Source organism: Callorhinus ursinus, unplaced genomic scaffold (assembly GCF_003265705.2).
Source record: "Callorhinus ursinus isolate GAN/ISIS: 27379988/994484 unplaced genomic scaffold, GSC_fseal_2.0 scaffold55, whole genome shotgun sequence".
Taxonomy (NCBI): domain Eukaryota; kingdom Metazoa; phylum Chordata; class Mammalia; order Carnivora; family Otariidae; genus Callorhinus; species Callorhinus ursinus.
The window spans coordinates 9,153,558-9,178,078 of NW_027397117.1; the positions used below are offsets into that span (position 1 = coordinate 9,153,558).

The 24,521-nt window shown below is 41.5% G+C and overlaps 1 protein-coding gene across 4 annotated transcripts in view; it reads right to left on the minus strand.

Moving 5' to 3' along the window:
* Nucleotides 1-3,057: 3,057 nt before the first annotated feature.
* LOC112817506 (small ribosomal subunit protein uS17m) overlaps nucleotides 3,058-24,521 on the minus strand; it is a 98,479-nt gene continuing 77,015 nt past the window's right edge. Inside the window, exons 1-3 of one of the 4 annotated variants that reach the window (XM_025864717.2) lie at nucleotides 6,325-6,469; nucleotides 5,658-5,797; nucleotides 3,058-3,488 (exon numbers count right to left, since the gene is read on the minus strand). In XM_025864717.2, the coding sequence (XP_025720502.1) occupies nucleotides 3,219-3,488; nucleotides 5,658-5,780 (393 nt within the window). In that variant the 5' untranslated portion in view covers nucleotides 5,781-5,797; nucleotides 6,325-6,469 and the 3' untranslated portion in view covers nucleotides 3,058-3,218. Of the gene's footprint in view, nucleotides 3,489-5,657; nucleotides 5,798-6,027; nucleotides 6,470-24,521 lie in introns of those variants that run through there. The other 3 variants (XM_025864716.2, XM_025864719.2, XM_073884314.1) reach the window with 3 other exon arrangements.

Consider the following 24,521-nt stretch of genomic DNA (forward strand, 5'->3'; position numbering starts at 1 on the left):
CCCCGCGCGGGGAGGCCCGCAGCTGTGAGGAGGGCGCGCCACGCGGGAGAGGACTGCACTAGGAGACAGTAATCCCCTGCGAGAGGAGCTGGGTGTCCTGAACAGGGTGCGCAAGAGGAACGCGAGCAAGGCTTTACTGTACAAGAAAAGAGTAACACTGTGTTAAATCCAGGCTTCTCCCCCAATACCTTTTGAACTTTGCACCATGTAAATATATTGTCTTTTCAAACCAAAACCAGATCCAAACAACGCTTTAATAAAAACATTCTGGTTGAAAACATACTCAAGTTATCTCGTGGTCTCGGGACTACATTGTTCCCGTTTCATTTCAACACTGGCGGGCGCTGGTCGGGTCTCCACCGTCAAGCCGGTCCAGTCTAGGGCGGCTGGATGTGAAATGACGATTGGCGGAGCGTGTCAAGTGTTGAAATGAAGAGGTTCCCGGGACGGGAACCTCTTCAGACGGGAGATCGAGTAAGTGGCGAACCCAAAGACGGGAGATCGAGTAAGTGGCGGTGGCTGTGAAGCAGAGGATAGAGTCCGAGTTGCTGGCACAACAGCGCAGTCCCAAAGGAAGAGGAGCTGACCGGTGGAAGGGAGGACATCTCGGCCAAGAAAACAACTTAAAGGCCTGGGTCAGGATGGGCGATGTATCCTGGGTAAAACAAAGGAGCCACAGGTGTAACCTTGAAAACTGCAACCAAGAGGAGGTAGGCAGAAAGGGAGCTAGACAGTGAGAGAAGGGGGAGGCACAGGGAAGAGTAGAGGCCCCAGCCAGCAAGGGGAGCATTTGAAGGACAGTGCAAGAGTCTGCCGAGGCCAAGAGGAAAATACCCTCGGGACCGGGTAGCTGAGAGGTCTCTGTTACCCAGGCCGGTCTCTGCGTAAGACGGGTGGGGGCAGGAACTGCGCTTCTTGGAGGCAAAGGAAGCATTGGAGCTTAAAGGGTGCAGTTTTCTGACCGGGGGAATATTTGAACATGTTAATATATCAAGGAGCCACCAGGGAGGGCACAATGGGGTCCTGTGGATGGAGGAATGGCAACAAGATTTCTTGGAGGCCAGTGAAAAGAAGACCAAGGGACGCAGGCCAGGAGGCCAGAGGCTGTGTGGCTGAGCAGGTTCCTGATCTCAACTGGCCAATGCTCCGTGAGCCTGTGAAGAAACTGGAGAGGCCCAAAGGGAGGCTGAAGTGAGCTTTCCTCAGGGCAGAAAGGACATGTCCGAATCCTCCTCTGCAGAAGGCAAGCCTCTTCAAGCCAGTGTCACTGTACCCTTGTGACTTTTTCACATAGTTTCCCAACTTCTCAGTTATTTATCAAGAGACAAATGCTTTCAAATGTATTTTCGAGATGTAAACCTGGTAAATATTTCTTGGGTTGCCCGTGCTTTTGTGCTATTTAGTATTAGGCCGCTTATTCTGCATTTTTTTCTCCACTGTCCTCTTGCTGCGGAGTTCCATTAACCCAACGCTTTTTACTGGGCGAGGTACTCTTATTTCACAGGTGTATAGCTTAGGTTACCCAGTGCCATAGGAGAAATATTGGGCATATTCCTGGAGCATAATTTTCACACCAAGATTATTCAGAAAGGTATCTTAAGACAAAAAATAGAGTGTATGTAAACATTTTAAGTATTTGAGGTTTTTGAGATGGCTTGTATAGGTGTCCTGTCTCTTCCAGGATAACGGGTTCCATATAGCTTCACCCGTGGGAGACCTGGACACCCTTTTGCTTGTTGGAACATCATCTATCCAACCCCTTTTCCCCTTTCCTTATCCAGCTCAGTTTAGGTCTTAGGACCAGTCTTTGAATAAGTCTGTCTCCTTCCTTCTAATCTTTCCCCTTCCAGTCCCATTCTCCACATGATGCTCTTACTTTTATAGGAGAGTGAATCTAATTATGTCGTTCTCTTTAAAAATGTCAAACAACCCACAACCACTTAAGTGTAATTTCCACTTTTTTTTTTTTTTTTTTACACAATAGAAGTTTATTAAGCAAGGATACAGAAAAAGCTCTCAGGAGTGAGAGGTGTCCTGACAGGGTTGCCCTCCGCCTACTTCTTTACCTGAGCTCCACTCGTGTTCAAAATGTCCCAGCAAAAAAACAAAACAAAACAAAACAAAAAAAACCAAAATGTCCCAGCAGTCCTCATCAGCTTACAGAAGCCCTTGGTTATGCTCCTTTCTCTCATACTTTCAGGATTTTACACTCTTCCCTCTGCCTGGAATGCCCTTTCCACAACCCTCATCTACTAGCCTGGAGACTGTTCCTTTAAGATTCAGTCTAGCACTATGTATGAGTCTCTTCCGGGGAAGTTACCCTAATTTCTTCCCCACCCATATGCTTCTGTTTGCTATGAAGGAAACCATGCATACCTCACTCACTAGATTATGAGCCTTCAGTGGGTGGGTAGTGCTTGCAGTTATTGTTGAAACGCTGTGCTTACACAATACCCATACTAGTTGAGGTTGAAACATGATCCAGGTCTCTTTCTAGGAGCCAGGAAACTGAAATATGTAATTCAGTGTGTATTCAGGTCAAAATCTAGGTTCATAGTTTATTAATAAGCAGCAACAAAACTGAAACTCTCCAACTCAAATGCACAGTGTGAGAAGCTCTAAAACTTCATCAATGTATCGGATTGTATGAATTCAGTCCTATCTAATCTATGCTAGCATACAGGATAAAAGAAAAGTGATTTTCAAGCTTTATTTTCTATGTGTCAACATTCAGAATACAGACTTTAATCTGATAAAGTCTGACCCCAGACAGTTGATTATTTCGATTTGTAACTGGTTAAATCAGAGAAAAAAATTTAATTTCGAATATACGCCACCAAAAATAAATATTCACTTAATGCAGTCTTATCTGTTTTATATCAAAAGATTTTTCCTCCTCAAATAAAGATTCTAAAATAAATTCAAGATTCCTTTGAATGAAAAAAAAATACACCTTCTAAAACAGCCTACAAAACAATGCAGGGGATTGCTAGGCACACTTACTGTAAGAGGAAAGTATGTTCAATGAAAAGGAAATTGAAAACATGACCTTAAACTTTTATGAGCATTTAACAAGGCCTTTACTTCATTAACTTTTAGCTATTCCATAAATACTGGAAGAGAAATTGGACACTTTGTAATGAAACTTAGAAAAATTTCCTTTTTCCATAAAGCAAACATATAGATCTTTCCCTTTGGCTCCTTCTTCCAATCCTCCTTCACTGTGCTGAAGAGCTATTGAGTTCTTCCAGATTTTTGGTTAGGCAGGTGGTTTCCAAGCTGACTGGGCTTTCGAGGTAGGTAGTTCCTGCACAGGGTTTTCCAGTCACTGGATCTATAACTTGTCCAACTTTGAAAATGATCTCGGCCAGTTCATGTTTCACATGCTTTGTTCGTGGAACAGGTAGAGCTTTGAGAAGCACAATATCCCCAACTGTGCACTGCTGAAGAGCATCATGAGCAAAGTAGGTTTTACGCTTATTAAAATACTGTTGAAAGAAGGAGGAACAAATCAGTAGTTCCCATCTGTGATCTGACAATACAGTGAGTAATGCACAGAAAACAAGCTGGGACTTGGGGAAAAAAGATAATATACTTAGGAGGCTTCTAATACAAAAATTAGCTGCTTAATTTCTGGAAAACAGTATATTCTAGAGTGGATCATGTCCCTGAGCTCTCCAGCCTATTACCTTCAGTATCCTTGTCTATCAGTCATCATCCTTCTTTACCCTTATTTAAACTCTTCCTTCCTAGTGGAGCCTTCTCTCCAGCCTATAAACATGCTACTTTCATTTCTAGTTGTATGATTTGGAACAAGTCACTTCCATCATTCCAAGCGCAGTTTTTTTTTCCCCAATGTAAAATGAGGCTCCAATATCTTTATCTCTAAAGTTAACCAGAAAATCAAATGTTGTAATATACATAAAACACTTAGCTCCATGGGTGGCTCGAAGTACTGCAAACAAGCCACAGATGGTCATAAACAACCTTGCTACAGAAGGTATTCTCATTCTACATATGAGAAAACAGGCTCTGGAGTAAGGTAATGGGCGCAGCTAGGAAACAACAGTCAATATTCAAGCTAAGGTCTTCTGACTCTCAGGCCAATGATCATGCTGTCACTCTTCAGCTTGCTCCTGTGTTGTTAATAAAAGACGACTTAATTTTTTTATTATTTATACTTTAAATTTTTATTGTTATGTTAATCACCATACATGACATCATTAGTTTTTGATGCAGTGTTCCATGATTCATTGTTTGTGCATAACACCCAGTGCTCCACGCAGAACGTGCCCTCCTCAATACCCATCACCAGGCTAACCCATCCCCCCACCCCCTCCCCTCTAGAACCCTCAGTTTGTTTTTCAGAGTCCATCGTCTCTCATGGTTCGTCTCCCCCTCCGATTTACTCCCCTTCATTCTTCCCCTCCTGTTTTTTTTTTTTTTCTTAACATATATTGCATTATTTGTTTCAGAGGTACAGATCTGTGATTCAAGAGTCTTGCACAATTCACAGCGCTCACCATAGCATATACCCTCCCCAATAAGACCACTTTATTTTGCTCCTTAACGCACCTGGTGCCCCCTTCCCTCAACTCTGTCACCTCTGGGGGCGCCTGGGTGGCTCAGTCGGTTAAGTGTCTGCTTTTGACTCAGGTCATGATCCGGACTGAGTCCCGCTTTGGGCTCCCTGCTCAGCGGGGAGCCTGCTTTTCTCTGCCCCTCCCCCTGCTTGGGCTCCCCCTCTCTCAAAAATAAATAAAATCTTTAAAAAAACAAACAAAAAACCCCAAAAAACCCCGTCACCTCTGCTCCTGTGTTTTTGATCCTAGATAGCAAAGAGCATTTCTACCTTCCTGTGTGCCCAACCTGGAACGCAGAGCCATCCCTGGCACTTTCCTCTTCCTTCCTTGCACATCGAACAAATCAAGGACTCTGACTCTTCTTTCTGAAATCTACTTTTCCCACTCCATTCCCATTGCTCCAAGGACGATTCAGGTCCTTATGTCCAGTTCTAGATTTCTGCAATAGCCTTCTAACCCACTTCCTTACCTCCAGTTCTCATCCTATGTCTCCAAGTCTGTCTTCATTTGCTTATAGGATGAAATCCAAAAATACCACATCCAAGACCACTCTCACTCCAGCTCCCCGTGTTCTTGCATTCACTCAGCAACAGTCAATGCCTACTTAGGGTCAAGCTCTGGGCTCGACCTTGCCAAACCACTTGTTCCTGCACAGTGTCATGCCCTTTAATGGCTAAAAGAGCTTCCATAAACAACTCATCATGGCCAGAATGACTCCCCTAAACCCGTCCTTTGGATAAAAGCCTTTCTGAGATTCAGCCCAAATGTGTCTTAACTGAGGATGCTCTCCTTCAGCCACGTGGGAAGAAACAGGTATCCTGCTCACTGCTCCCAGTACTTTGCACATAGAATGACTATAGCAGTTATCAGACTGAGTTGAAATTAACTCTATGTGTCCCCAGAATTTGAGAATAAACCATGATCAATTCACTTTGTTATACCCACAGATCAGCGCAGTGTCTGCCTCACAGCAGATGCTCAGTGCATCTGTACTGACAGGGAACTGTTTCTCTGCTTAGAACCCATAATATGCTGTGATTTATCAATGCCATCTGAAAAAGGGACACTCCTCACCTTTAATAAATAGGGATCCAAAACAAGCCTGGTCACTCTCACTTTAGCTGTTTTTTGCATTGCTGTTCCAATCACCTTTCCCACGATCCATTTGGCATGGACGGATGAACGAACTACTGACATTATGTGGCTTTGGTCACCTGAAAAACAAATTTCAAAGTGTAATATGCTGCTGAATTTTGTTACTAGACCTGCTGAAGTTCAGAAACAGTTTTTGTTGGCCTTCCGGAATCACTTTAGAGATGCTTACACGTTTCACTATTTCCCCTAACCCAACCTTTCACCTTCATACTGTTTACAGAGCTGTCATTTTAATCTAAGCCTCTATTTCCCCCTGTGCAAAACGGGAATAAGAACAGGATCTACTCACAGGAGTGCTTTGAGGGTTTAACCTAGAAGGCGCTCAATAGCGCTAATAAACGTGGGTCTTTACTGGTGTTCCTTACTTCTTTCCTTCCGCTGGGCGAGCCTGTCCCTGAAGGCTCCAGCCCCGCTACTCGCGTGCTCACCGCCTAGGCGGAACGGCCGGGGGAGTCCTCACTGGAGGACATCTTCACTTGGGACTGCTTTCTTGATCAGTCAATGCTGAGTCCATCCGGCCGGACCTGGGGTAGAATGGGATCACTGACTCTCCCGCCCCGCACTACCCTGGGATCAGGCCACTCGCCTCGCCTCCAGGTTCTCACGGGGGTGTCGTCTCGCTCTTCCGAATTCACCTCCACAACTGCAGGGCTCGACCCGCGCTCACCTTCCGGCTCTGTTTTCCCGGCGCGAGCAGTCCGGATGGGCGGCCGGAGCGTGGCGACGTCACGTCCTTACAAGGCGCTCCGCCCAGGACGGCTCCTCTCATTGGCCGCGTGTCCCATCAGCCATGGGCGGGGGTGGGGTTGGGTGGGTGGGTAGGTAAAGGCATGACTCCGCCCACTCCCCCTTAAAGGGAACCGCGGACCGAGGGTAAACGGGAGATTTGTATTGCCCTTTCTCCACGCGTGGAGCCACTGCAGCGTGGAAGATTCCGGCCTTTCATTTAACTATTCCATTCGGTTTCCTTTTCTTCCGCCGAGCTCCCAGGCTTGGACAAGGCCTTCCAAATCAGAGGAACCTCATTCATTCATCAAACACGGGAACATCGGACACTGCTAAATGATGAGACTTAAGCATTCTTTTTTTTTTTTTTTTTAAAGATTTTATTTTATTATTTATTTGAGAGAGAATGAGAGATAGAGAGCACAAGGGAAGAGGGTCAGAGGGAGAAGCAGACTCCCTGCTCAGCAGGGAGCCCGATGTGGGACTCGATCCCGGGACTCCAGGATCATGACCTGAGCCGAAGGCAGTTGCTTAACCAACTGAGCCACCCAGGCGCCCGAGACTTAAGCATTCTACCCCCACAGCTCCTTTAAAGATAACTTCTGTAGGTTTTTGTGCCCAATTTGATTTTAGGTGTTATTTCTCAATATCTACGAGACGGAGAGAAGTCCAGTGTTGGCACGTATTTATGTGTGACAGTTATGAAGGAGTTCGATGGGCCATGAGCAGGCTGCTTGATGGCGCCTTCTCAGATAGAGGGAGGACTGGGAATGTATTAGGAAATCGAGAGAAACAGAAAACAATAGGCTACTGGCACAGACAATTTGAGGGCCCAAATACAGGTATAGTGCATTGTCTTTAACCATCGAAACATCTTAGCAACTGGTGAGGGAAGACTGGGAAAATAAGAATTCTCCCACACAGTCTGTCCAACACTCCTTTCTTTCTTAGCAAACAGGTATAGAACACTTCTTAGACTCTGTGCTAGGCAAAAAGATGAATCAAAGGAGACTCCCTCTCTCAAAAAGGCCACAGTCTAGTAGGGACAGGTGTAAAGAAATAAGTGTAAAACAACTGTAGGTAATGGGAACCTTGAGAAAGGAATGCATAATTTTGCGGAGAGAGGAGACTTGATCAATACATAGCCCTTGACCAGGGGCTATGTAGCTTGAGGGGAGAGGGAGGTGGGATGTGGGAAGGGCATTTGAGGCAGAAAGGAGAACATGTGCAGGGGTGCTGGGTTGTGAGAGACAGTGTGATGAGCAGGAGGCTGATACTGCCAGCGTATACGGTCAGGAAAAGAATGGCCGGGATCTAAGTTGGTCAGAGATAGGCCTCTACCTGAGAAACATTTCTTGTTAAGGGCCTGTCCTCACTTTTTGTTCTAAATGATGAGAAGCCTTTGAGAGATAAGAATAGTTTTGCCAGTCTTCAACATCATTGTGGTAGGAGTGTGGAGGACAGAACAGAGATTGGAGAGATTTGAGGCTCGATGCTTTGTCAGGGGATGGTGAAAGCCTGAACTGGGGCAGCGGGAATGAAAGAAAGAAAGTGGGTTGGAGAAGTGATTGGGAAATTGGCCATGTGAGGCAAGGGGACAGAGAGGTGGTAAGAGTGTGTGTAAGTATGGCATAAACAACAGAAATTTATTTTCTCATGGTTCTGGAGGCTAGAAGACTGAGATCAAGGAGCTGTCAGGGGTAGTTTCTGGTGAGGGCTCTTTTCCTGGCTTGCAGATGATCACTTTCTTGCTATGTCCTCACGTGGCCTTTCCTCTGTCTATGCGTGCACAGGGAGAGAGAGGGCGGACAGACTGGTGTCTTTTTTTTTTTTTACAATAACGCTAATCTTATTGGATTTGGCCCCACCCTTACGACCTCATTTATTTATTTATTTTAATTTTTAAAAATATTTAATTTATTTATTTGACAGAGAGAGAGAGCACACACAAGCTGGGGGAGCGGAAGAGGCAGGCTCCCCACTGAGCAGGGAGGCCGATGTGGGCTTCGATCAGAGGACCCTGGGATCATGACCTGGACTGAAGGCAGACACCTAACCAACTGAGCCACCCAGGTGCCCCTGACCTCATTTAATCTTAAATACCTTCTAAAGGTCTTGTCTTCAAATGCCATCACATCAGGGGTTAGGGCTTCAACGTACATATGAATTTTGTCGGGGGGAACACAATTCAGTCCATAACAATAAAATCAAAGAAGCAAAATAAAAGCCTTGCAATCTTAAAATCGATTTGGAAATACAGTATGAACTCATGATTTATTTTTCTCAAAAAAAGTTTTTCCTAGAAAAAGTTTCCTAAAGCAGCCTTTTAGAAGAGAGTAGGGGAAAGGAAGTTTATTTCCTCAGGCAGGTGTACCAGTCTACTGGTATGCTACTGTTGAAGACTATGCATGTATCTTAACAGTCTGAAGTCTGGCTGGGCAAGACTTATATTGGGTCTTCTTGGACAAATTTAATCATATAAAGATTGTTTTCTTCTTGGGCGCCTGGGTGGCTCAGTTGGTTAAGTGGCTGCCTTCGGCTCAGGTCATGATCCTGGAGTCCCGGGATCGAGTCCCACATCGGGCTCCTTGCTCAGCAGGGAGTCTGCTTCTCCCTCTGACCCTCTTCCCTCTCGTGCTCTCTATCTCTCATTCTCTCTTTCTCAAATAAATAAATAAAATCTTAAAAAAATTTAAAAAAAAGAAAAAGATTGTTTTCTTCTTTCCTTTCTCAGCTCAGATCTGCCTGTATGGGGAGTGGCCATACTCCTTTTCCATTTTATTCTTTCCCAGTTCATCACTCCACTTGTCAGCTGCTCTTACATCATATCTACATATTGAAGAGGAAAATCTATCTCATACTCACTTTGGTATCTTTATATTTATTGTATTGGTTCCTCAGTCAAAACTGAGGCAGAGAGTCCCAGTCTAATATCCTGTTACACTAGTAAAACTCCAACTTGAGATAAAATAATCACTCACTATCTCCATGTTTACACATAAGCACCTGAACATAGCTGGTGGGAAAAACCTACACAGGTGGGCAGACTGATTTCGGTAAGTTTATCTCATAACCCTCTAATTCTGAGTATTGCCTCACAGTTTTTTTTTTTTTTTAAGATTTTATTTATTTATTTGACAGAGAGAGACAAAGCAAGGGAAGGAACACAAGCAGGGGGAGTGTGAGAAGGAGAAGCAGGCTTCCCATGGTGCAGGGAGCCCAATGCTGGGCTCTATCCCAGGACCCTGGGACCATGACCTGAGCCGAAGGCAGACACTTAACAACTGAGCCACCCAAGCACCCCTTGCCTCACAGTTCTACTATGTTTCTGGCCAGTCTCTAAATCTGGCGATGCTCTAGGGCCTTGTCCCGAGTCCTCTTCTCTCCTAATACTCTTATTGTAGGTGACATCAACCCATTTCTATGCTGATGATTCTCAAATTTACTCATAACCTTAACATGTCCACAACTGAGCTCCTGTCCCTCAACTTCGTTCCACCTCCTTTTCTCAAAGGCATCATCATGCACTCAATTAGTTAGGCACATCTTGATTACACTCTCCTTCTCTCTTCTTTTATGGGTATTGTCGTTTCTACTTCCCAAATATTTATTGTCTATCTATTTCCCTCCATCTCCACTAATCCAAGCCACCATCATTTCTGACCTAGACAGATGCAATTGCTGTCCTTCAATTATTTGCTTCCATTCTTGCTTTTCTCTACATAGCAGTCAGAATAGGCACATTAGATCATGACATTTCCTTGTTTAAAAACCCTAACTCCGGGTGCCTGGGGGGCTCAGATGGTTAAGCGCCTGCTCAGGTCATGATCTCGGGGTCCTGGGATTGAGTCCCGTGTCAGGCTCCCTGCTCAGCGGGGAGTCTGCTTCTCCCTCTGCCCCTCCCCCTGCTTGTGCTCTGTCTCTCTCTGTCTCTCTAATGAATAAATAAAATCTTTAAAAAAATATAAAAACCCTAACTGCTTCCCATTGCACTTGAATAAATTTCAAGCTCCTTAATAGGGCCTACAAGGTTGTACCATTTAGGAGTGCTTTTGGTGAATGTCTGCCTATCAGTCAGTTAAACAAATAGAAGTTCTTAGGGGTGTGTCCCATCATGAAACAGGATGTCTAGAGGTTGGCAGTCCAGGGTTAGTGTGGGGCTCAACACTGTCATCAAGGAGTCATGTACTTTCTATCTTTTATCTGCTATCCTCAGTGCTTTGGCTTGTTACCTCATGGCTGCAGGAGTAGAGTACCAGGAAGCACATTTAATATCATGGCATAAAGGAGCATCAGCCCATCCATTTTTTGTCTGGGAAGCAAAAACTTCTGCTTATGTCTGCTTCACCAGAACTATGCCACATGGCCACCTACTAAAGTCTCAGTTTAAAGACAGGCTGGGAAGATGTGTATATGGCATCTTTACCTCTGTGTTGGAAGCAGACAAATGAGAAAGGGGATTGGGAATGGAAGCTGGGTTAGGTATTGCAAAGTAGCTGCCATAAACGTCTTTTGTTTACTTCTCCAACTCAATTTACATTCATCGCCCTGTTCGCCACTATGCTCCAATTATACCGCCTCTTAGTTTTTTGCATAAGCCAAGTATAGTGAATCCTTTTATCCTCAGATTCTAGTCTTTCTTTACTACAGAGAAATTCCTTTTATCTTACCTTTCTTCTTTCTCTTCCTCCATTTTCCCCTTCCCTCCTTTATAGTTTCTCTTCTTTTCTTTGTAATTCTTTCTTTCTGGAAAGTCTTGAAGAATTTAGATTTTTAATAGGTTGAAAATGTATATATTTGTACCTTTTTAAGGCCTTGAAATGCACAGGAATTTTTCAGATGATTAATGTAATTTATAATCTATTATTTTTTTAATCCCTGGCAAAAGTATATTTCTTACAGATTTAGAACATGTCATTGTTTCTACCCCCCCCCTTAGATATCTGTGTTCTATCTGGCATTTCCTTTTTAGACAATCCAGGATTATGTACGTTAAATTTTTTTGGCACAGTTATAAAACCTTTTCAGTATTTGAAAATCACTTCTGTATGTAGGTTTTCTTATCACATAGTTTTACAGATTTGATTTTAGGATTATGTGATTCAATCATTTTATATTATATTAAGCCAGCCACACTCCATTTTCCATCATATCTCTGAAGTGGATGCTAATTGCTTCATATCTCTGAATCATCATTAGATTAAGTTGTACACATTTTATTTTTTTAAATTCTTATCTAAATTCCAGCTAGTTCACATATACTGTAACATTCGTTTCAGGTATACAATATAGTGATTCCAAACTTCCATATAACACCTGGTGCTCATCACAAGTACAGTCCTTAATCCCCATCACTTATTTAACTCATCTCCCCACCTCCCTTCTGGTAAACATCAGTTTGTTCTCTATAGTTCAGAGTCTGTTTCTTGGTTAGCCTTTCTCTTTTTTCTTTGCTCATTTGCTTTGTTTCTTAAATTCCACATAGGAGAGAAATCATAGGGTATTTGTCTTTCTCTGAATGATTTATTTTGCTTAGCATTATACTCTTGAGCTCTATCCATGTCATTGTGAATGGTGAGATTTCATTCTTCTTTATGGCCGAGTAATATTTACTCAGCCATATTATATATATCACATCTTCTCATTTCTCATAAATATATATATATCTCACATCTTCTTTATCCACTCGTCAGTTGATGGACACTTGGGCTGTTTCCATGATTTGGCTATTGCAGATAATGCTGCTGTAAACATTGGGGTGCATGTATCCCTTTGAATTAGTATTTTTGTATTCTTTGGGTAAATACCTAGTAGTGCAATTGCTGGATCATAGGGCAGTTCTATTTTTAACTTTTTGAGGAAATTCCACACTGTTTTCCAGAATGGCTGCATCAGTTTCCATTCTGACCAAAACCTGTTGTTTTTTGTGTTGTTGATTTTAGCATTCTGACAGGAGGGAGGTGATATCTCATTGTAGTTTTGATCTGTATTTCCCTGATGGTGAGTGATGTTGAACATCTTTTCATGTAACTATTGGCCATCTGTATGTCTTCTTTGGAAAAATGTCTGTTCATGTCTTCTGCCCATTTTTGAATTGGATTATGCATTTTTTGGATGTTGGGCTTTATAAGTTCTTTACGTATTTTGGATACTAACCCTTCATCAGATATGTCATTTGAGAATATCTTCTCCCATTCCATTGGTTGCCTTTTAGTTTTGTTGATTGTTTCTTTTGCTGTGCAGAAGCTTTTTATTTTGATGAAGTTTATTTTTGCTTTTGTTTTCTTTGCCTCAGGAGACATATCTATAAAGAAGTTGCTACGGCTGATGTCAAAGAAGTTACTGCCTGTGTTCTCTTCTAGGATTTTTATGGTTTCAGATCTCACATTTAGGTCTTTCATCCATTTTGAATTTACTTTTGTGTATGGTGTAAGAAAGTGGTCCAGTTTCATTCTTTTGTATGTTGCTCTCCAGGTTTCCCAACACCATTTATTGAAGAGGCTGTCTTTTTCCCATTGGATATTCTTTGTCAAAGATTAATTGACCATATAGTTATGGGTTCGTGTGGAATTTTCTATTGTGTTCCATTGATCTATGTGTCTATTTTTGTGCCAGTACCATACTGTCTTGATCACTACAACTTTGTAATGTAACTTGAAGTCTGGAATTGTGATTCCTCCAGCTTTGCTTTTCTTTTTCAAGGTCGCTTTGGCAATTGAGGGTCTTTTGTGGATCCATACAGGTTTTAGGATTGTTTGTTCTAGTTCTGTGAAAAATGTTAATGGTATTTTGATAGGGATTTCATTAAATCTGTAGATTGCTTTGGGTGGTACAGATATTTTAACAATATTTGTTCTTCCAATCCATGAGCATGGAATGTCTTTCCATTTCTCAGTGTCATCTTCATTTTCTTTCATCAGTGTTTTTATAGTTTTCAGAGTACAGGTCTTTCCACTCTCTTTGGTTAGGTTTATTCCTAGGTATCTTATTGTTTTGGGTGCAATTGTAAATGGGATTTTTAAAAAAATTTCTCTTTCTGCTGCTTCATTATTGGTGTATAGAAATGCAACAGATTTCTGAACATTGATTTTGTATCCTGTGACTTTACTGAATTCATTTATCATTCTAGCAGGTTTTTGGTGGAGTCTTCCAGGTTTGTTTTCTTCCTTCCTTCCTTCCTTCTTTCCTTCCTTCCTTCCATCCATCCATCCATCCATCCATCCATCATTTCAATTTTATTTATTTGACAGAGAGAACATGTGCAGGAGAGCACAAGCAGGGGGAGCAGCAGAGGGAGAGGGAGAAGGAGGCTCCCCACTGAGCAGAGAACCTAAATGTGGGGCTTGATCCTAGGACTCTGGGATTATGACCTGAGCCCAAGGCAGATGCTTAACCGATTGAGCCACCCAGGTGTCCCTCTTTCAGGTTTTTTATAGAGTATGATGTCATCTGCAAATAGTGAAAGTTTGACTTCTTTGCTGACTTGGATGCCTTTTATTTCTTTTTGTCGTCTGATTGCTGTGGCTAGGACTTCCAGTACTATGTTAAATAACCGCAGTGAGAGTGGACATCTCTATCTTCTTCTTGACTGTAGAGGAAGAACTCTCAGTTTTTCCCCATTGAGGATGATAATAGCTATGGGTTTTCCTCTATGGCCTTTATTATGTGGAGGTATGTTCTCTCTAAATCTATTTCGTTGAGGGTTTTTTATCATAAATGGATGTTGTACTTTGTCAAATGCCTTTTCTGCATCTACTGAGAGGATCATATGGTTCTTATCCTTTCTTTTATTAATGTGATGTATCATGTTGATTTGTGAATAATTGAACCACGCTTGTAGCCCAGGAATAAGTCCCACTTGATCATGGTGAATGATTTTTTTTTAAATGTATTGTTGGATTTGATTTGCTAGTATTTTGTTGAGGATTTTTATCTTCATGTTCATCTGGGATATTGCCCTGCAGTTCTCTTTTTTGTGGTGACTTTATCTGGTTTTGTTATCAGGGTAACGCTGGCCTCACAGAATGAATTTGGATTTTGCTTCCTTTTCTCTTTTTTGGAATAGTTTGAGAAAGATAGGTATTAACTCTCCTTTATATATATTTATTTATTTACATAAAATGTATAATTTGTTTCAGGGGTATAGGTCTGTGATTCATCAGTCTTATACAATTTACAGTGCTTGCCATAGCACATACCCTCCCCAATGTCCATCACCCAGCCACCCCGTCCTTCCCAGCCCCCTCCCCTCCAGCGACCCTCAGCTTGTTTCCTGAGATTAAGAGTCTCTTATGGTTTGTCTCCCTCTCTGGTTTTGTTTTGTTTCATTTTTCCCTCCCTTCCCCTATGATCCTCTGTCTTGTTTCTCAAATTCCTCATATCGGTGAGATCATATGATAATTGTCTTTCTCTGATTGACTTATTTCAATTAACATAATACCCTCTAGTTCTCTCCATGTCATTGCAAATGGCAAAATTTCATTTTTTTGATGGCTGCATAATATTCCAATGTATATATATATACCACATCTTCTTTATCCATTCATCTGTCGATGGACATCTTGGCTCTTTCCATAGTTTGGCTATCTTGGACATTGCTGCTATAAACATAGGGGTGCACATACCCCTTTGAATCACTACATTTATATCTTCGTGGTAAGTACCCAGTAGTGCAATTGCTAGGTCGTAGGGTAGCTCTATTTTCAACTTTTTGAGGAATCTCCATACTGTTTTCCAGAGTGGCTGCATCAGCTTGCATTCCCACCAACAGTGTAGGAGGGTTCCCCTTTCTCCACATCCCCACCAATATCTGTTGTTTCCTGACTTGTTAATTTTAGCCATTCTGACTGGTGTGAGGTGGTATCTCATGGAGGTTTTGATTTGGATTTTCCTGATGCCGAGTGAAATTCAGCACTTTTTCATGTGTCTGTTGGCCATTGGATGTATTCTTTGAAGAAATGTCTGTTCATGTCTTCTGCCCATTTCTTGATTGGGTATTTGTTCTTTGGGTGTTGAGTTTGATAAATTCTTTATAGATTTTGGATACTAGCCCTTTATCTGATATGTCATTTGCAAATATCTTATCCCATTCATTTAGTTGTCTTTTGGTTTTGTTGACTGTTTTCTTTGCTGTGCAAAAGCTTTTTATCTTGATGAAGTCCTAATAGTTCATTTTTGCCCTTGCTTGCCTTGCCTTTGGTGATGTTTCTAGGAAGAAGTTGCTGCAGCTGAGGTCGAAGAGGTTGCTGCCTGTGTTCTCCTTTGGATTTTGATGGATTCCTTTCTCACATTTAGGTCTTTCATCCATTTTAGTCTATTTTTGTGTGTGGTGTAAAGAAATGGTCCAGTTTCCTTCTTCTGCATGTGGCTGTCCAATTTTCCCAACATCATTTGTTGAAGAGACTGTCTTTTTTCCATTAGACATTCTTTCCTGCCTTGTCAAAGTTTAGTTGACCATAGAGTTGAGGGTCCATTTCTGGGCTCTCTATTCTGTTCCATTGATCTATGTGTCTGTTTTTGTGCCAGTATCATACTGTCTTGATGATGAGAGCTTTGTAATAGAGCTTGAAGTCCGGAACTGTGATGCTACCGGCTTTGCTTTTCTTTTTCAACATTCCCTTGGCTGTTCAGGGTCTTCTGGTTCCATACAAATTTTAGGATTATTTGTTCCATTTCTTTGAAAAAAGTTGTAGGCATTTTGATAGGGATTGCATTAAATGTATAGATTGCTCTAGGTAGCATAGACATTTTCACAATATTTTTTCTTCCAATCCATGAGCATGGAACGTTTTTCCATTTCTTTGAGTCTTCCTCACTTTCTTTCATGAGTACTCTAGTTTTCTGAGTACAGATTCTTTACCTCTTTGGTTAGATTTATTCAGGTATCTATGGTTTTGGGTGCAATTGTAAATGGGATCGAGTCCTTAATTTCTCTTTCTTCTGCCTTGTTGTTGGTGTATTGAAATGCCACTGATTTCTGTGGATTGATTTTATATCCTGCCACTTTACTGAATTCCTGTATGAGCCCTAGCAGTTTTGGGGTGGAGTCTTTTGGGTTTTCCACATGAAGTATCCTATCATATGCAAAGAGTGAGAGTTTGACTTCTTTGCCAATTCAGATGCTTTTATTTCTTTTTGTTGTCTGATTGCTGAGGCTAGGACTTCTAGTACTATGTTGAATAGCAGTGGTGATAGTGGACATCCCTGCCGTGTTCCTGACCTTAGGGGGAAAGCTCTCAGTGTTTCCTCACTGAGAATGATATTCGCTGTGGGTTTTTCATAGATGGCTTTTATGATATTGAAGTATGTATCTTCAATCCCTACACTGTGAAGAGTTTTGATCAAGAAAGGATGTTGTACTTTGTCAAATGCTTTTTCTGCATCAATTTAGAGGTTTGTATGGTTCTTGTCTTTTCCTTTATTAATGTGCTCTATCACATTGATTGATTTCTGAATGTTGAACCACTCTTGTATCCCAGGAATAAATCCCATTTGGTCATGGTGAATAATCCTTTTAATGTACTGTTGGATATTGGCTAGTATTTTGGTGAGAATTTTTGCATCCATGTTCATCAGGGATATTGGTGTATAATTCTCTTTTTGATGGGGTCTTTGTCTGGTTTTGGGATCAAGGTAATGCTGGCCTCATAAAATGAGTTTGGGAGTTTTCCTTCCCTTTCTATTTTTTGGAATAATTTCAGAAGAATAGGTATTAATTCTTCTTTAAATGTTTGGTAGAATTCCCCTGGGAAGCCATCTGGCCCTGGGCTCTTGTTTGTTGGGTGATTTTTGATACTGCTCCAATTTCCTTAGTGGTTATGGGTCTGTTCAGGTTTTCTATTTCTTCCTGGTTCAGTTTGGGTAGTTTAGACGCCTCTAGGAATGCATCCATTTCTTCCAGATTGTCTAATTTGCTGGCATATAGTTGCTCATAATATGTTCTTATAACTGTTTGTATTTCTTTTTACTTTACTTTATTTATTTATTTGACAGAGAGAGACATAGCGAGAGTGAGGACACAAGCAGGGGGAGTGGGAGAGGGAGAAGCAGGCTTCCTGTCAAGCAGGGAGTCCCATGTGGGGCTCGATCCCAGGACCCTGGGATCATGACCTGAGCCAAAGGCAGACGCTTAACGACTGAGCCACCCAGGTGCCCCTATGTGTTTGTAATTCCTTGGTGTTGGTTGTGATCTCTCTTTCATTCATGATTTTATTTATTTGGGTCCTTTCTCTCTTCTTTTTGATAAGTCTGGCTAGGTGTTTTCAATCTTATTCTTTCAAAGAACCAGTTCCTATCTTTGTTGATCTGTTCTACAGGTCTTTTGGTTTCTATTTCATTGAATTCTGCTCTGATCTTTATAATTTCACTTCTCCTGCTTTATTTGCTGTTCTTTCCCTAGCTCCTTTAGGTGTAGGTTTAGGTTGTGTATTTGAGACCTTTCTTGTTTCTTGAGAAAGGCTTGTATTGCTATATACTTTCCTCTTAGGACTGTGTCTGCTTCATCCCAAAGATTTTGAACAGTTGTGTTTTCATTTTCATTTGTTTCCATGATTTTTAAAAATTCTTCTTTAATTTCTTGATTGACCCATTCATTCTTTAGTAGGATGCTCTTTAACCTCCATGTATTTGAGTTCTTTCTGACTTTCGTCTTGTGATTGAGTTCTAGTTTCAAAGCACTGTGGTCTAAAAATATGCAGGGAATGATCCCAATCTTTTGGTATGGGTTGAGACCTGATTTGTGACCTAGGATGTGATCTGTTCTGGAGAATGTTCCATGGGCTCTAGAGAAGAATGTGTATTCTGTTGTTTGGGGATGGAATGTTCTGAATATATCCGTCAAGTCCATTTGGTCCAGTGTGTCGTTTAAAGCCCTTATTTCCTTGTTGATCTTTTGCTTAGATGATCTGTCCATTTCAGTGAGGGGGGTATTAAAGTCCCCTACTATTATTGTATTATTGTTGATGTGCTTCTTTGATTTTGTTACCAATTGGCTTATATAATTGGCTGCTCCCATGTTAGGGGCATAAATATTTACAATTGTTAGATTTTCTTGTTGGATAGACCCTTTAAGTAGGATACAGTGTCCTTCCTCATCTCTTATTACAGTCCTTGGTTTAAAATCTAATTTGTCTGATATAAGGATTGCCACCCCAGCTTTCTTTTGATGTCCATTAGCATGATAAATGGTTTTCCACCCCCTCACTTTAAATCTGGAGGTGTCTTTGGGTCCATAATGAGTCTCTTGCAGGCGGCATATCGATGGGTCTTGTTTTTTTTATCCAATCTGAATCCCTGTGTCTTTTGATTGGGGCATTTAGTCCATTTACATTTAGGGTAACTATTGAGAGATATGAATTTAGTGCCATTTAATTGCCTGGAAGGTGACTGTTACTGTATTTGTCTCTATTCCTTTCTGGTCTGTGTCAATTTTAGGCTCTCTCTTTGCTTAGAGGACTCCTTTCAATATTTCTTGTAGGGCTGGTTTGGTGTTTGCAAATTCTTTTAGTTTGTGTTTTTCATGGAAGCTTTTTATCTGTCCATCTATTTTCAATGACAGCCTAGCTGGATATAGTATTCTTGGCTGCATATTTTTCTCATTTAGTGCTCTGAGTATATCGTGCCAGTCCTTTCTGGCCTGCCAGGTCTCTGTGGATAGGTCTGTTTCCAATCTAATGTTTCTGCCATTGTAGGTTACAGATCTCTCGTCTGAGCTGCCTTCAGGATTTTCTCTTTGTCTCTGTTACTTGTAAGTTTTACTATTAGATATCGGGATGTTGACCTATTTTTTTTATTTTGAGGGGGGGTTCTCTGTTCCTCCTGGACTTTGATGCCTGTTCTCTTTCCCAAATTAGGGAAGTTCTCTGCTATAACTTGCTCCAATATACCTTCAAATATACCTTCTGACCCTTTCTCTCTTTCTTCTTCTGGGATCCCAATTATTCTAATATTGTTTTGTCTTATAGTGTCACTTATCTCTCGAATTCTGCCCTTGTGATCCAGTAGTTGTTTATCTCTCTTTTTGTCAGCTTCTTTATTTTCCATCATTTGGTCTTCTATATCACTAAGTCTCTCTTCTGCCACATTTATCCTAGCAGTTAGAGCCTCCATTTTTTATTGCCCCTCATTAATAGCCTTTTTGATTTTGACTTGGTTAGATTTTAGTTCTTTTATTTCTCCAGAAAGGGATTCTCTAGTATCTTCCATGCTTTTTTCAAGCCCAGCTAGTATCTTTATAATTGTCATTCTGAACTCTAGTTCCGACATCTTACTAATGTCCGTGTTGATTAGGTCCCTGGCAGTCGGTACTGCCTCTCGTTCTTTTTTTTTTGAGGTGTGTTTTTCCATCTTGTCATTTTGTCCAGAGGAGAATAGATGAATGAGAGAATAAAATGCTAACAGGGTAACAACGACCCCAGAAAAAAATACACTAAACAATTCAGAAGAGACACGAACCTGGGGGGGCTGGGGGGAAAGAAAGGGAAAGAAAAAAGAATATGATCAAATGTGATCAGGCTGGTGAATAGATCAGTGCCACACACTAGATTTTGGGTGTATTTTGGTCTGTTAGAAGAAACTGCCTCCCAAAATTTTAAAGAAAGAAAAACTTATATATGTACAAAAATAACGGTAAATATGGGGATGAAGGGATGGAATATGACTGTAAAGATGAAAATTATAAAAGATTTTATAAAAGGAATTGAGAAGAATTTGGTTGAAAAAGGAAAGAAAAAAATTGAAAAAAAAAGAGAGAGAGAATGTGTTCAGGAGGGAGACTAGAATAAAGCCATACACTAGATTTAGGGTATATTTTGTCTGTTAGAAGAAACTGTATCCCAAAATTTTAAAGAAAGCAAAACTTATATATATATATAAATAAGGTTAAATACAATGAAGGGAGAGAATATGACTGTAAAGATGTAAATTAAAAAAAATTTTAAAAAAGGAATTTATAAGATAAGATGTTGGTTGAAAAAGGAAAGAAGAAAAATTTAAAAAATAAAATAAAGAAAATTAAAAAAATTAACTATGAAAGACTAAAGAATCATTGTAAAAAGCCATGGATTCTATGAGCAGTATTCCCCTAGCGCTGGAGTTCTCCCATTCTCATTGATCGGCAAACTTGGTCTTGGCTGGCTGTTCTTGCTGATCTTCTGGGGGCGGGGCCTGTTGCCATGGTTCCCAAACTTCTTTGCCAGAGGCGGAAGTGCCCCACCCTTGCTGGTCCAGGCTAAGTAATCCGCTGGGGTTTGCTCTAGGGAGCTTTTGTTCCCTGCAAGCTTTCTGTACAGCTTTGGAGGACAAGAGTGAAAATGGTGGCCTCCCAATCTCTGCCCGGGAGGAGCTGAGAACTCAGGGCCCCGCTCCTCAGTGCGCCCCCAGAGAAAAGCAGTCACTCCCGTCTCCCTGGTCTCCGGCCGCACTCAGTGCTCACCCGGTCTGTGACCGAGCATTTCTGTCTCTGGCACCCGACCCCGTGTGGAGTCTCCAAACCCAGCAGATCCCTGCGGTGCGCTCCCGCGCCGCTCCTACCGGCGGAGGAAGGGGAGTCTCCCCGGATCTGCCGCTTGTTGGGTCCCTGCTGGAGGCGCAGTGGCCCGACTGGGCCGCAGATCACAGTTTACGGCCACCCCGAGCTGAGAGCCCGCGCCTCAGCTCCGACTCTGCAGCCGGCTTCCCCGCTCCGATACCTGGGAGCTCTGCCGCACTCAGGCACCCCCGGTCTTTCTGCGACCCCGAGGGTCCTGAGACCACACTGTCCCGCGAGGGTTCCACTCCCCGCTTAGCCGCTGGAGCGACGTCCCTCAGCGGAGCCGGCTTCTAACAGGTCCGATTTTGTGCTCCGCGGCTCTATCACTTGCCAGAAGCGGCCGACGGAGGCCCCTCCCCCGCCGTCTATCCTCCCGAATATCGCCTCGGATTCACTTCTCCGCGTGTCCTACCTTCCAGTAAGTGGTCGCTTTTCTGTTCAGATAGTTGCTGCTATTCTTTTCTTCGGTCTCCTGTTGAGTTCGTAGGTGTTTAGGATGGTTTTTATGCAGTTTTGGAATATGGGTGAGGTCCAGAGATGACGATCAAGAAAGAATTCTTGAGGCGTCTTTGGTGCAAAATGGTGGTTTGGTAAAGCGCGGGGTCAGGACCCATGGACAGAAAGAGCGGCTGCCCTGTGGTCTTGAGGCGTGGCTGATTATATACTCAGGAGTTGGGGAGGTGAGGACAAATGAGGTGTCCAGAAGGACTGTCATATGCTAAAGACTCTCAGGATACTGGAGGCCTGGTTATTGTCAAGCCAAGGTTGTTTTTCTCTCTAATGAGTCACTAACATGAAGACAGTTGGGAGTTTCCTGGAGGGATGTTACATTCCTCCTATCACACGTCATTGTCAATGGGCTTCAGGTTCAAAAGAAATTCAATTTTATTTACATTTCCTTCTGCCTCAGCCTCACTTAATTTTTTGGAGGGTAGGGTGATGTTAGGGCTTCACGAAACTGAGTTATGGGTCTCTTAGAAGTGAGGCTATTGATAAGAAACCTTCTTCCTTGTAAATCACTAGGACATTTGTAAATTGAGGGCTACTCCTGTCCTGCAGGACTGTCTCTATCAGTTAACCATTTGTTTTTTCTTTAGGGCAGTCAGGAGTGCCTGAGGAACGTCACATACATCTCAAAGTGGGGGGGAGGGGTATAGAGTGCCAGCTTCGGCTTTGTCCTCAGCTTGCCTTCTGCTCCCTCATCAGTTTGATAGCCATCTAGCTGAATTCCTGGGACCAGACAAAATTTAGGTCTCATATTCCTCTGCCATCTTGCTCCTCCGCTGATATTTACTTTTTTAAATGTGTGGTAGAATTCGCCCATGAAGTCATTTGGCCCTGGACTTTTTTTTTTTTTAAGGAATATAGAACTATTTATTGATATTGATATTGATAAATATTTACCAGTATTTACAATAAAGTAAACAATATACAGTTGGATAACATGGCCCTGGACTTTTGTTTGTTGGGAGTTTTTGATTAGTGATTCAATTTCTTTAATGGTTATCAGTCTGTTCAAATTTTCTGTTTCTTCCTGTCTCAATTTTGGTAGTTTATATGTTTCTAGGAATTTATCCATTTCTTCCAAGTTGTCCAGTTTGTTGGCATATAGTTTTTCATAATATTCTCTGATAATTGTTTGTATGTCTGTGGTGTCGGTTGTTATTTCTCCTCTCTCATTTGTGATTTTATTTATTTGGGTCCTTTCTCTTTTCTTTTCTTTTCTTTTTTTTAAGATTTTATTTGTTTATTTGACAGAGAGACAGTGAGAGAGGGAACACAGCAGGGGGAGTGGGAGAGGGAGAAGCAGGCTTCCCGCTGAGCAGGGAGCCTGCTGCGGGCCTGGATCCCAGGACCCTGGGATCATGACCTGAGCCGAAGGCAGATACCCAACGACTGAGACACTCAGGCGCCCCTCTCTTTTCTTTTTGATAAGTCCGTCTAGAGGTTTATCAATTTTATTATTTTTTTCCAAAGAACCAGCTTGTGTTTTCATTGATTTGTTCTATTGATTTTTGGTTTCTATAACATTTATTTCTGCTCTAATTTTTATTATTTCCTTCCTTCTGCTGGCTTTAGGCTTCCTTTGTTCCATGTGTAGTTGTAGATTTGTTTTATCCAGGAAAGGAGGTGAATCAGGATCTTTCTATGCTGCCATCTTGAACCCTCTCCTTCCTGTTTTTCTTTGCCCATTAAATTTGAGTTATTTGTTATTTTGATATTGATTTGTAGGAGATTCTTATATATTTTAGATGTTAACCTATTATTGGATATATGATTTGCAAATATTTTCTCCTGTTTCTAGGTTACTTTTTAATTATTTTTTTTTAATTTCTCCCTTTGCAAAGGTCATGGAGTCCCACTTGTTTAATTTTGCTTTTGTTGCCTGTGTTTTTGGTGTCACTTTCAAAAAAGTGTTGGCAAGACCAATGTCAAGGAGCTTTTCTGCTATGTTTTCTTCTAGAAATTGTATGGTTTGGGGTCTTATGCTTAAGTTTCTAACCCACTTTGAGTTGACAGTTTTTACATCCTATGGTCTGGTGTAAAATAACCATCCAATTTTATTTTTGTGCATATGTTCATCCAGTTTCCCCAACACCATTTATCGAAGAGGTTATCCTTTCTCCATTGTATACTCCTGGCGACTTTGTTGAAAATTTGTTGCCTTATGTGTCATATACTTCTGAGATCTCTAGTCTGCTCCACTGGTCTATGTGTTTATTAGCATAATGTTCTCAAGATCCATATTGTACTATATATCAGTACTTATTTCCTTTTTATAGTTGAATAATATTCCACTTTATGAATATAGCATATTTTGTTTATCCATTCATCATTTGATGAATATTTGGGTTGTTTCTGCTTTTGGCCTATTATGAATAATGCTATGAATATAAGTTTTGTATAGATGCATGTTTTTATTTTTCTTGGGGATATGCCTAGGAGAATTGCTGGGTCATATAGTAACTCCATGTTTATCTTTTGAAGAATTGCCAGACTCTTCCAAAGTAGCTGCACCATTTTACATTTGCAACAACAGTGCCTGAAGGTTTCAGTTCCTCCCACTATCCTCCCCAACACTTGCTATTAGTTTGATTGTAGCCATACAAGATGTTTTGAATTGGTATCTCATTGTGTTTTTGATTTGCATTTCCTCAATGGTTAATGATGTTGAGTATCTTTTCATGTGTTTATTGGACATTTTTATGTCTTCTTTGGAGAAGTGTCCATTCAGATTTTTTGCCCATTTTCAATTAGGTTGTCTTTTTAAAAACATTTTATTTATTTGAGAGAGAGAGATAACGACAGAGAGCATGAGTGGTGGGGGGCGGGGAAGGAGCAGAGGGAGAGGGAGAAGCAGACTTCCCCCTGAGCAGGGAGCCTGATGCAGGGCTCGATCCCAGGACTCTGGGATCATGACCTGAACCAAAGGCAGATCCTTTGACTGAACCACTCAGGCGTCCCAATTAGGTTGTCTTTTTATTGTAAGTTTTCCACAGTGGCCTAGTAGATCTTTACATATTCTATAT